Below are 13,918 nucleotides of genomic sequence, written 5' to 3'. Positions count from 1 at the left end.
AGCACAATTTAATATCAAAGTAATATATATAATGGTTTTCCTATAATCTGACCCTTTCAATAATTCAGTGTTTTCACCAGAGAGAGAGCAGAATTTGAAAAAGTAAAACAAGTCATATCATATGAATAATAATGATTTTGATGAAATGTAAATAATATTCTGCACTCGGATATTTATTACAAAAAACTTAATTTTTGCTGTAATTGTGTGTATATTTTGAGAAATTAATCTTATTTTTTAAAAAAAGAATCTCCATTAATCTGGTACTTTCATTAATCTGATAGTCCTTTGGTCTGATATTTGCTACTGAATATAATTAAGTAGAATTTTAAATAAAAAAAAATTAATCTAAATTCTCAAGATAAATTAACATGTATTATTTATAATCGATATCTCTAAATCTCCATTCAATAAATGAATTTTCACCAGTTTACATATGAATTTGCTTCTTCTGATGTATTTTAATATGGTACAGAAAGTTAAAATATAGTATACACAAATATGAATTACAATAATTTCACTTATCAAAACTAAAATTAGTGCATTTAATAAAATAAAGGAATAGTATATATATATCCATTTAATAAATATGACTAAATTTATTCATTTATTTTTCAAATAAAGTCCAGAAAATACCTGCTCCATCTTGTACACTAACATCATGAATGAAAAATCTATCTAAAGAGAGAGGTTGTTTATAAACAATATATTTATATCCAGCTTCATGTGGAGGAGTGGATTTATTACAGGTTGATGCCCAATTTTCAGTAATGGATGATTTCTGAAAAATATTATCAAAAATAGTAAATATTAAAAAACACTTTAAATATAATTTTTCTTTCAATTTATAAAGCAAAGATTATTTCTTTAAAAAACTAGCTTTTTTTTTCTTTTAGTACTACCAGACTAAATAATAATTTCAATAAAATAGATTTTCATTAGTCAATTCACTAATATTAATATATTTTTTAACAAGTTATTACTGCTACTTCATTCGTTGATATGCAAAATATAGAAAATGAAAATCTAATAAAAAATGAAATATTTATTACATTACAGTATTAAAAAAAAAAACCTTTCATTTTATAATTTATTTTTTTATCATTATTTATTTCCATCATGAAACTAAGCAAAACTGAAGTGAATTCAAAGAAGCATTCATTGTATTAACATAAAATCAAAAGCTTTATGAAATTATCCTAAAAAATTATTCAAATATAGAAATCAATAAGTGTTTAATTTTGGATTTTTTACTAAAACATGGTGCAAAATAAAGAAGATGAGGAAACACATACATACATACACACACACACACACACATTTAATTATTACACCATATGCTAAATTAGAAGACATTAGCTGTAAGCTTTTGTTCTTAAATAAGCATTTTTAAAGAATGATTATGATGTAATGAAAACCCATGAAAATATCATTTGAAAACCACTACTTATTATATCTGGTTATGTAAATGAAGAAAATGAACAGGAAACTAAATGAAATAACGTGTATAAAAGAGACAATATTTTATCACACAAAAGATATAAAACATAATTCCTGAGATATATATCATGACTGGCACTCATTATGCCCTTATTTTAATTTAACTGTAACATGATAAGCCTAACTAATCCTTTGAATTTTTATTGCATTTAAATTGAAATCTTTTTGTCTTATGTTCTGCATTATAATAATTTTGCCTCATTTTCTATGGTTTTTAATTATCTTTTTTCAGATCTTTTATAAAGTTATTCATTTTCCAGATTCCTAAAGGAAATAATCTTAATTTGTTATATATACTTATTACATGCGAAAAGCATCTGATTTATTTTCTTAATTTATCTTAAAGTAGCTTGCTGCAAGGAAGTAAAGTTTATATTTTTTGCGATGCCTAGCTGATGGCATCTTTATTTATTCGAAAACACTAGTTATTAGGCTATTTTGCTGAATCTTATTTGTAATATGTATACCAATATTAAGAATAAAGATTAAATTGTTCTGACCTTATAATTAGCAGTTATAGCGAATAGTAAAGAGAAAGACGATGACTTCAAATATAATATCTTAGTAAACCTGAGATCTTATCATGAGCTTTGAACAATTATCAGATAAATGAATTTGGAAGAAGGAAAGAATATAGTTGATATAAAAGGTTCCCTCTAAAATACCTAGAATCAATTCCTTCTTAAAATATTAGTAATAACATTTTTTTGTTATACCTTGGTATTTTTCATTTTGTTACTTGTTTAAATTTGTTTTGCATTTTTATCTATCTGATGCCCTCTGAGTACTAAGTATGACAATGGAAAAATATTTCTTACATAAAATAGACTGCTTTTAAATTCTACTCAATAAATATATCAACAAATCAGTTTCAAATGCAATTTGTTTTTCCACACGAATTTATCTAAAAAGTTTCAATTTTACATACCACAACACAAATTAATTAGCTTACCTTGGAGGTGATAAAAAACATTCTCTCTCTCTCTCACACACACACACACACAATAATACTATTAAATAAATATTTTCATTTCATCTAATGGATTAGAAAAAATTATTTTTAATACTATTTAAAAGAGACATATGCAACAGAACTGTTGAATAGTTTTCATTTATATAAAAATACCTTTTTATGAAGCCCCTTCTTTCTTCTTGTTATAAGTAGCATATCATCAAACAAAAGAACAAAAGCTTCAGATGGTTTTCCACTATCTAAAAATGGCAAAAATAATTCTACAAATGTTAATAATTACAATCATTTTTGCAAAATATGTTTATTAAAAAATATCAAAAACAAACTTATAAATCAGAAATACTTTTTCCTTTTCATGATAAAAATAATAAAATCAAATCAAAAAATATATTTCCCCTCAAAATTTATTTAAAAGTCTATAATTGAAAAGCAAAGCAAGAAAAATTTTATCATCTTTATGATCAAAGATAAGTGAAGAAGATAAAATACAGAAACCTACATTATTCTCATTAAACAGTGTTTCTGATGTATTCAAAAGTAGTAATAAATTGCTTTTAAATATATGAAGATATTCTTGAATAGGATTGCATTTTTCAGCATAAACAAAAAATATTTTGCATAATAAAATTCTATTTAAAACCAGAGTTACTAAATTTCATGCATCTTTTTTTAATAACTCAAGGATAGAAAACACTAATGACAATATTTATGCACTATTGATTGGAATAATCATTCGCTAAAGAAATATTATAAGTAATCTTTTAAAAAATAATAAGAGAGCAATACAAATGAAATACTTCAGGTAACGATTACCTAAGAGCTGCAATGCTCCTTCTAAAACTATTTGTCTGCGAGGACTTACTATTAGTCTTTCACATGGTTGTTTAGCAAGAGGCTGCTTCAAAAACTGAAAATAAAGTGCAAATAAATAACAATGAATATTTTTAAACATATCACACAAGATAATTTTAACATCTTATTATATACATAGTAAATTAAATATATGAAATGCTTTAATGATTTCCAAAAATTACCATGAGCTATGATGGTTTTTAAAAAAATTGTAATTGTCAAGTATTTCTATAATGTTGACAAAGCAAATTATCTGAAAATAGCTTCCAAAATTCAGCAGATGATAGAGATTTTAGCGCAAGTAGTTTTCAAATGAACCTTTAATTATATGTAGCATAAATAAAATAAAATACATATATATATATATATATTTGCTTGATTAAATAATTTAAAGAAAACTTTTTAATAACATTCTTTTAAATTATTAAAAAAATATACCAAGATTAAGATTATTGTAAAGTAAAATATCATTTTTTTAAAATATCATAAGTGATCAATTCATACATAAATGTATTATGAGATATAAGTAAAAGGTAAATTAAAAGATTCATATATACATCTGGAATGAAAGCTTTTGGATCAAGCTCAAAAACTGAAGGCCACACTATACTTCTTTGAATTTCCAGCAAACGTTCAAAGTTCTTCAACCATTTCATTTTATCATCAAGTTCTCCTAGTAAAAGAAAAGAGAAAAAACTTATAAGGGTGATAAAACTTAATTCCTAAACCTAAATAAACTGAGCATTAAATTTAAATATAATCTTTTGTAATTGTTAATAATTACTACATATATAATATAGATTTTTTTCCTAGCAAACAGATTAAATTAAAAGTTTTCCTTTAGTAAGAAATACAGTTCATTTCTATAATTAATTCTGCAACCAAATTTTATTCAAAATATAATCATTAAAACCAAATATTAAAGTAATGAATTACTTTTGTTGCATGAATATACAAATTATTGTTTTATGGGGGAAAAATTTGTACAGCAATAAAAAAATTTACTAAACAAAAGAATTTTTTGAGAACTGGAATTAAATAAAGAGCAGATAGATAATTTCCATTGCTAGAGAAAACATTTTTTGAAAAAAAAGAATGGAAGTTAACTTAAAATTTATAAGAATTATAGAAAATCTTATCCTTACTGAGAGAATTTTCTTCTGCTTCAATTATAGCTGTAATTAGCCTTTTCTCTTCTAAATTTTCAGTGCGCATTTCAATTTCCTTTAATATTAATGGCACCCTCATTACATGCTGGACAGGTGAAACTAGAAGATCTGTCAACTGCAGTTTTTTACAACGAACATCTCGGCAGCACCACTACCAAAAATAAATAAAATCACATGTAATACATACTCATAATAAGGAGTACAAACAAATAAATTTAGATAAAACAGATTGTTTCAGTAAGAAACAGAATGGAACAAATAACAGAACAAGAAACAAAAGCAATTAATCATGTGACCAGAAATGTCAAAAGTTCTTCATCTCATTTTAAAATTCTAAACTACCAACCATTAACTGAAGGTTAATAACAAACGGAAAGAGATTACCATCAAGTTTTATTCCACTGATTTTATTGGCACCCAAAGTTGAAGCAATATTTTTATGAAATGCCAAGGAAAAGCACTCTTCATTGAGGTGAATAATTTCATCAAAAAAATCTTGTCAGAAATTGTTCTGAAATATCTTCTTCCATATTTACAAGTTGAAAGGAATTATTTTGTATTAAAATAAGATGGAGTACTGATATAATGGCATTTAAAGTCAGAAGACTAACGAAGAGTTTCCTGATAAATGGATCAAGTATATCAAATAGAGCTATTTCTTGATCTTGAGAGCTTATTTTCTTGATCCTCCCAGCAATTTTAGGTTTTTTTAAAAAGGGAAGGGGAGTGGGATTTCAAGATTATGCTGAACTGCCAATAAACAAAGTCAAATTCAAAACATAAACCTTAGTTACAATGAAAGAAATTATATCAGATATCATAACAAAAGCAGGGGACATACGAACCTTGAGTATATATGTACCATATGGAGCTTGAATTGCCTGTAAACTGTAATATCAAAATTGGAAAAAAAAATTTTAAAAAATTGAGCATTTTGTAATTTTACTCACTTCTATATGCTGCTTTTTCTTAAAAATAAAGAACCCTGAAATTGGATTAAATTTTTTGATATAACCTTCTTTTCTCATCTTGAATACATTTTATCAAAGAAATACTGGAATGATGATCAATACCCAAGAACCAATTGTCACATATTAAATATGATTATTTAGTGTATGACATTTTTTATTTATTCAAGAAGTCAACTTCACAATAAAATTAGCATAAACTCTCTAAAAAAATAATACACTCCATTTTGATTACAAGTTTATTTTCAAATTAAATTAAATAATAAACAATGGATAAATTATGAACAGATGAAATCTAAACCTTCTATTGTTAATAAAATTATTTTTTCTTTTGATAAACTAAAAATATAATCAATTAATAACAATTTTTAAACTATATTCAACTATTTCACAACAATCATTTCATTCATAACAAAACTAAGAACAGCCATTTTTTAAAATCATTGTATAATTTAATGACAAAAATTTTGAAGCCAATTGATGAAGTACTGACTGAAGTGCAGTAAAGACATTTCAATCATTTTCATTCAGTAGTTTTTAATATGTGCAACAAAATTCAAGACCAATCTGAATACATTTGTTTTTAATCTTTTTTTCCCCCCTTGAAGATTAAAATCCAAGCACATATGAATAGGCTGGAAAGAAAATATAGTTAAAATGAAATAGAAAATAAAACATTCTTTGTTTTAAAATTCTATTAACGATTAAACTTTCTTTGGTTATATATCGTGGAGAACCAATGACTGATTCAGTAGACAAATTCTATTTCATATATTAGGCCATTAAAAAACATGATACTATTTCATTAAGTAACAAGTAAATATATATTTTTATAAATTTAATTTACGCAGAAAGCTTTGCAGCTAACAAGAGCATAACATACTTTTTCAAATTCATTAAATTCAACTTGTCTCCTGAGTGTTTCTAAGTAGTTAAGAGCATTGATGTAATTGAGAGTATATCGGTGGTATGCCTGGGTTAGAGCATGTGCTTTTGGACTCTGAAAGAAGAAAACTGCATTTCAATATTATTTACATTTTATTTACTGCTGAAATTCATATATTAATTTAGAAAAGAAAAATTGTTCATACAAAATATTGAGAAATAAAAATTCTGTTCTTTATTAAATCAAGCAATGCAGTGATTCATCCGATTAATATTAAATCAACATCTTTAATTGGGAAAAGGAAATTTTCCAAAATAATATTAATATGCAAAGGGGAAATAGAACACTTAAATATAGGAACAAATATAGCATATTGTCATGTATAAGTCGATAATTTTCCGAAACTTTCTAAAACTAAATTACAAGGGTAGACTCGTGTACAAATTTGCTAATCTTGCAAAAAATGTAGGTTCATTTTTGTCAGCCAGGAGTAAGCAATAAATAGCTACATATGGTCCAATACAGTATTTCTTAATTCTATAGTTTATATTTTACAAGTTTAGGAAGAAAAAAAATCTTTAAAAGAAATGAGTTATTTCTTTAATATAAATGAGTTATTTTATTTTTGAAGATTGTTTATTACTACTGGTTTGTTACATCAGAAGATTAAAACAAATTTCAAACAGACATGTTGCTATTAGACTTTATATTTCACTAGTAGGTTCAATTTTGTTGAATAAGAATTTTTCTACCGGTTTATCTTTTAAGAAAAAAAATAAAATGGCAGTGAAAATAAGACCACCTGAGATACAACAGATAATGACAAGACAGCACATAATTCGAAAAGTGGGAAAGGGATGTGCTAGCTTCAGATAGGGTTACCAGAGTTAAAATTGCTAGTCTAGTATATATATTATAACTACTTGATTGGGAGATATTCCTCCCAATTTATTTAATTTGCATAGCAACATATCTGAACTACACAGGATTTTTTAAAATTTTTATTTCAGCTTATATACAGATTATGAATTTTGGGAAAATTATAAGAAATGCATAGACACCACTTATATTCTGATGTACGTGATATACATCAAATCAACAATCGATTTCCAAATGAAAATTTAGTACAATAGAGTGTTCACTAATTTATAATTCAATGTATTTTAACATAAATAAAATTAATTTATATCAGAATTTCTAATATAACTGCTACTAAAATTCATAAAATATTAAATATCCTTTCAAAATATACTTTAATGAACACATACATAAATAATGCCAAAATAAATAAAAATGGTCTTATTCTGTCAAATTTTTACCTTCTGAAATAATTTCACAAGAACTTCAGTAGTATCAATTTCATCTCCAGACATTTTCTGTAGTATTAAACTCAAGAATTCCTTACAAAATGCATGTGTTACCTGAAAATCATACAAACAGCAAATTAGAATGAGAGATTAATATGAAAGTTATAAAAATCCATTAAATTCCTGCTAATTATAATATTATTTAAAACTTCATCATTCACGAAAAAAAAAATTTTTGAGAACATATTCTAATGAAGTTTGTCTTTCATAAAAAAAAAAAGTAGTAGAAGGGGAAAAGGTACATAAAGAAATATTATTTATGAAAAGATGTATAAAAAATTAATATATACCAGCAAAAATCAGAAAGCATTTAATTATTTGTAAAGGTCATAATAATGAAATCAAAATAATTTCACAGCTTGTGCAACATATTACAAAAAGTCTTCCTTATATTATTTTGAACTCAAACATTATGTAGTTCCAGATAATCATTCAGTGTCATGTAAAAGATATTTGAAAAAGAAGTATAACAACCAACAATAATATGAAGATCAAATAATATAAGTGATCTAGTGTTATTTGATTAAGAGTGGTATCTTGCACTACCCCTAATATAAAATATATTTACAAAGCTTAACATAGAAAAAAGTAATAAAAGAAGCGAAATAAAATAAAAATATTAAACATAAATATGACCTTTCCGTGGACCTTCAAGGTCTTACACCTTTTCAGATAAGCAGGTTGGATAATCATGGGGAGACCAAGATCAAACATAAATATGAATAAGTTGATTCTGCTTACTTAGATTGCTGATAAAGATATGCTTCATCTATATAAACAAGAACTATTAAAATTGAAATCCTTTCCAAAAGCCCAATGTTAAATTAATGCCTTTGAGAAAAGTAATTTTAATACTAACAGTTTAATAAACTAAGGATATGATTTAAATGTTTCTACTTTTCAAAATTGGCAATTACATGATATAAGATATATTACAAATATATTTACAAACTAATCAGCTTTGCCAACCAGCAGGTTTATTAATACTAATGGTAGCTAAAATTTTCAATAAAACATTTAATACAGTGGCTCTTACTAGCTTACAAAGTATTTTTAAATTTCAAATATTTATAGACAATATAATACATACATTTTAGAAACCTTATATTATTCTATACCGCAATGCTCTGCATTTTTCCAAACTTCAATAATCTCATCTAAAATTTGAAGTGGAAGGTAATAATAAAGTGCCGATATGCAACTGTTTTCCCATTGGTGAGTGCTGCCCCACCACCACCATCGATGAGAAATTCAGAATTTCAAGTTTTCAACATTTTTTAAAGTTAGAGTAGATACCCAGATATTAAAGAATCATATTATTTAAATACTATTTTCAAGTATTCTATAATTAGTATGAAATAAAAAAAAATTGTTTAAATTCACCGATTTAGTTAAGATGGTAAAATGTCAGACATCGGATTAAGTTATTATTCATTTAGTCTGTAGCTTGCTTAAATTTGGTAGAATAACTGATAAAATGACAAGTGAATCAGATGTTGCATTTTACTTGCTGCATTAGAAACCAACATAAAAAAAGAAAATTTATATGGATTATTACATTCAGCAACTGTTTTGATCCCCTGTCAGTGGAATTAAAAGGAAACATTTGAGCATTAATATTATACCAGAATGTAAGCTATGATAAAACATCAAATGCAAAAGCAGCATTAGACTTATTTTACTGGATTCAAATTTAACTTTAAATTTAAGAAAAAAAGCAAGATTTTATTTACTCAATAATATTCTGATGCAATAAATTAGTTAAATCTTTTAATTTATTATACTTTAACTAAGCTATATATAATATTTTAGTTTATATATATTATCTAAAACTGGGATGCTACCATAAAGCAGAAAGCATTTTATTTTTTTCCATGAATCAAAATTTAAAGAACATTTTAAGGAAAATTAAAAAAACATTTTGTTTATCCAGTTGTCTCGTTTTGCAGCAGTAAAATTTCAAAATTTTCTTATTTTTTATATTTCATTTCATTGATATTTTCTTGTCTACTTAATGGTTAAAGCAAATTTAGTAAAAATGTAGACAATTGTAGCAATTTAGGTTTGATACAGGCAATTGTTTTGTCATGTTCAAACGATGTGCATTCACAATAATTAATGACAAAAATTAATTTCTAAATGGAAATTTTATGAATTTTCCTTCATTAAGCTACTATTATTTAACTAACAAAATATCACTGATTGCAAATTGATGACAAAAAGTAAATATATATGATACGATTCATATCTAGATTTTCAGATTCCATACTTAATATTATAAGGATAATTTCAGCATGTGAAATTTCTGTTTCTTATATCAAATATTTCGTGACAAAAACTATATAGTTTCAAAGACTTTTTTCAAGGTTTATGGATAATCATATCCCAGTAAAAAAGTGATTAATAAAAAAATAGTTGATAGAATATTCATATTTATCAAATTAGAAAGAAAACCAAAAAGTACAATGTATTTACTTTTGAAAACATTCAAGCTTTTAATAGCTTCAGAAAAAACAGTTCTTGAATGTAAATTCATTTATTAAAAAAATGAAATAGATTAGTTTAAATTCTAGAACTGATACAATAAGAATAAATACATTCTTGAATAAAACGAAATCAGCAAAAATACCAAGCAAAAGGAATACAACTAGAATAAAAAAAGAAATTCAGAATCTAGCCTGATGACTTTCTCAAGGGTCACCCTCGGGCAGGGATTCAAACAAGGGATTTTTTCTGTGAGGGGTCTTTCGTCCAACAATATTGATCATTCGTGACCTGAAAATCCTCAGAAATAGAGGCTCCCGAGATAGATCGGTTTTCACAGAAATAAAACAATAAAATATAACTTCCAATTTAAGTGAAAATTATAATAACACAATATAAACTATAAAAGAACTTCTAATTTAAGCAAAAGGGGATTTTGGGATCATAAGGGGTCAATATTGTTGGACAAAAGTCAGACATCTCACAGAAAAAATCTCTTGTTTGAATCCCTGTCTGAGGGTGACCCTTGAGAAAATCTTCAGGCCAGATTCTTAATTTCTTTTTTGATTCTATTTTTATTCTTTTTGCTTGTATTCAATTTGGCATTTTTACTAATTTGGTTAAGTTCATCTGTGTTTTAGTAGTAGCAGCATTAGTGCTCTCTAAATACAATCGTATCTTTTTTTATTTGATTCAGAAATAATTTTTTAGTTTCATTAGTTTGTTTCAGAAATAAAATTTATTTAAAAATTCATAATGTTTGTATTTTTAATTATTTCTTAAATAAAATGTATTTACTTTTGAGTAAAATTCATATTTCATCAAAAATTTATTTAAAAAATAATTGTGTCTACTGGATGTTAATAATTATTGTTGTTAATTAGTCAGTAATTATTGCAGCAATAATTAAGTCAACAATTATTGTTGCAATTCCAAGTGTTCTAATTCTTGGATATAACAAATGGCAAAAAATGATAGCAGTGAGCAAAATTTAAAGTAGATTTGAATATTCCAGGCATAACTTGTCATTTCAATGTAAGAGGAAAAAAACTGAGCATTGATTATTTGAAAATAAATTCAATAATTTTCTGAGATATTATCTTCGAGATAAAGAACTTGTATAATCAATTGCTTAAATAGTTCTAGTTACATCATGCATACAGAATTTTTAAAAAGACCTGCCTTTTATTATTTTTATTTTATCAGTAAAGGTATTGTAAATGGAGAATGAAGAAAAAAGAAATTTCCCTTGCAAACTGACAGTTCAATGCTTCTATAAGTAGAATATAAATGTTTTCAGGAAATGATGGGGAAACGGGTATAGATTTTTTTCATTAAAAACAAGGGGCTATTATCCTCATTTGGTAGACATTTTCACTTAATTGTTACAATGCCTCTAATGGAAGCTCTAGGAAATAGGACCCATCATGGACAAGTGCTTTAATTAACTGCTATCAATGTATTTCATGCCAATGGGTAGCTAAATCACTACTGGCTTGTTCAACAAAAATCTATCTTATATAAATCAAGTCTTAATTTTTGTTTGTTATACTTTTTCCTCAGATTTTAAATAATAAAATTGTATTGTAATATTGAACTGTATAAAACATTACAAGTAACATGATAATATACAGAGGTTTACTTTTCAGATAAAAAGTTCTTTTAGATTCAAAGTAATACTAAAATACATTCCAAATTAAAAGTTAAAAAAAAACAACAGATGGCAACTCTTGCTCTCTATTCTTTTATATGGTGTGTCAAACTTAAGAAAAACATTTTTAAACAATCAGATTATCAAAGAGATCTGTTCTTAGAATCTTATAAAACTTACAAATTTAATTCTAAGTTATTTACTAAAATTCCTATTTTTTAAAGAATTTATAGTCCTTTTCTTTAAAAAATTGATAAGTAATAACTAATAATTCAAAATAAATATTTTTATGTAGAAATTCATCAAAATATTTTTTAAAAACTACTTTTTAGTTAAAAAAAACTAAAATCAAGAATGCAATTTTTATTAAGAAGTATTTTTTAAATAAATATTTTTTTTACTTCAATAAAAGTAATATTAATAGCTATAATGAATTTTGATCATTAAGAACAATTCAAATTTAATCGTGAAAATTCTTTAAAATTAGATTTGTTCAATCTCATTTCATACAACTTCCATTTTTGTGCATATATTTCGTTCAATTAGAGTAAAATATCATTCATTTATCAAGTTTTATAATGAATACTTTCACTTCTCTCAGTTATTGTTTTATTTTCTGGCAAGATCAAAACAATAATGTGAAAATTTTCTTCCAATAATGTAACACTTATTCCAGTATGGTACACTTTATATTCTTAATTGTACATTTTCATTATTGTTTATCATTCAAAGCATTTTAACTGCCAGAAACTATAAAATTTTTAATTACTGCAAATAATTATTTATTATAATTTAATCAGCTATTAAATGCACAGCTGTCCTCAAATATAAAATAAAATAATATGTATTACTGATTATGGATACCCCCCCCCCCTTCCTGATTGATGTTGTTTTGAAAATTGTGTGATCAACTTTGATCACACAATTCTTTCAACTAATATAAGTTTCAAATAATATAAAGACATTCCAATTAAAATTATTTAAAATTGGGAGTACTTAAAAAATTTTTCATTGTTGAAATTAAAAATTTTAATTGTAATATTGGGAAAATTTCAAGAAAATTATACAAATTATTATTATTATACAAAAAGTACTCATAATGATAAAATAAATTTACATTATTATCTTCATCATCAATGATGGAAGAAATATTTATAGTAACAATGAAAATAATATGAGTTTCATTACAAGAGTTAAAATACATTGTTGTAAAATAAGCTTAAATATATTTATAAAAATAAATTTTAAAAAAAACTGCACAACAATTAAACAAGTAATTAGTTAAAAATTTTTACTTTCTTGTATTCAAAGTAAAGAAAAAGTACAGTAATTGTCAAAAAATTCGATAAGAGATTGGAGATTATGATAAATCTCTGTTTTAAACCGTTCAGTTTGAAAAACGCATTTTTAGAAAATGTCTATCTGTGACAAAGATAACTCAAAAATAATTCTAGCTAGACAGATAAAATTTTGTATGTGGTCTTTACATCAAATTTGTAGATTTCTATCAAATTTTGAGCAAAATCTGTTAAGAGGAACTCTGTCTGTCTGACTGTTTCAATATAAGTTAACATGATAACTAGAAAACAAAGACAACTAGATGGATAAAATTCAGTATACAAAATTAACATTTATAATATAGAAATGGACCAAATCATGAGCCAAATCCAACAAGGGGTAAACTGCCCAAATTTTTAGAAACATATAAATGCGATAACTCTAAAATGCAATGATTTAAATAAATAAAATTTGGTATTGAATTTTGTAACTACAATTGTAGTTTTGTGTCAAATTTTTGTTTGGTCTATTGGGAAGAGCACATCTAAAACCCAAATTTGGTTTTCAGATATGTTTAATTGCATGTCAGAGATTAATTCCAGGAAAAAAAAAAAAAAAAAGAAAACTTGCAAAGAATTACACAATAGATTGAGCAAAAATGCTAAATTCATGCCACAGATTAATATCTCATAACTACTGTATGCTATGTAACACATTCTCTAGCATAACACCACTATCAAAAAATATGTAAAAAAAAATTTCAGGGAGCTTTTTTATATATTTTTCCATT

At 25.0% G+C, this 13,918-nt stretch overlaps 1 protein-coding gene across 1 annotated transcript in view; it reads right to left on the bottom strand.

The window, feature by feature from the left end:
• The window catches only part of LOC129962700 (uncharacterized), a 451,475-nt gene that overhangs the window by 8,165 nt on the left and 429,392 nt on the right, over positions 1-13,918 (bottom strand). The window contains exons 16-22 of the mRNA XM_056076631.1: positions 7,668-7,769; positions 6,346-6,462; positions 4,471-4,645; positions 3,883-3,998; positions 3,287-3,380; positions 2,627-2,712; positions 637-781 (exon numbers count right to left, since the gene is read on the bottom strand). Coding sequence (XP_055932606.1) covers positions 637-781; positions 2,627-2,712; positions 3,287-3,380; positions 3,883-3,998; positions 4,471-4,645; positions 6,346-6,462; positions 7,668-7,769 — 835 coding nt within the window. The remainder of the gene's footprint in view (positions 1-636; positions 782-2,626; positions 2,713-3,286; positions 3,381-3,882; positions 3,999-4,470; positions 4,646-6,345; positions 6,463-7,667; positions 7,770-13,918) is intronic.

The sequence above is a fragment of the Argiope bruennichi genome, chromosome 3 (assembly GCF_947563725.1).
Source record: "Argiope bruennichi chromosome 3, qqArgBrue1.1, whole genome shotgun sequence".
Taxonomy (NCBI): domain Eukaryota; kingdom Metazoa; phylum Arthropoda; class Arachnida; order Araneae; family Araneidae; genus Argiope; species Argiope bruennichi.
This window is presented reverse-complemented; position numbering and strand designations above follow the sequence as displayed.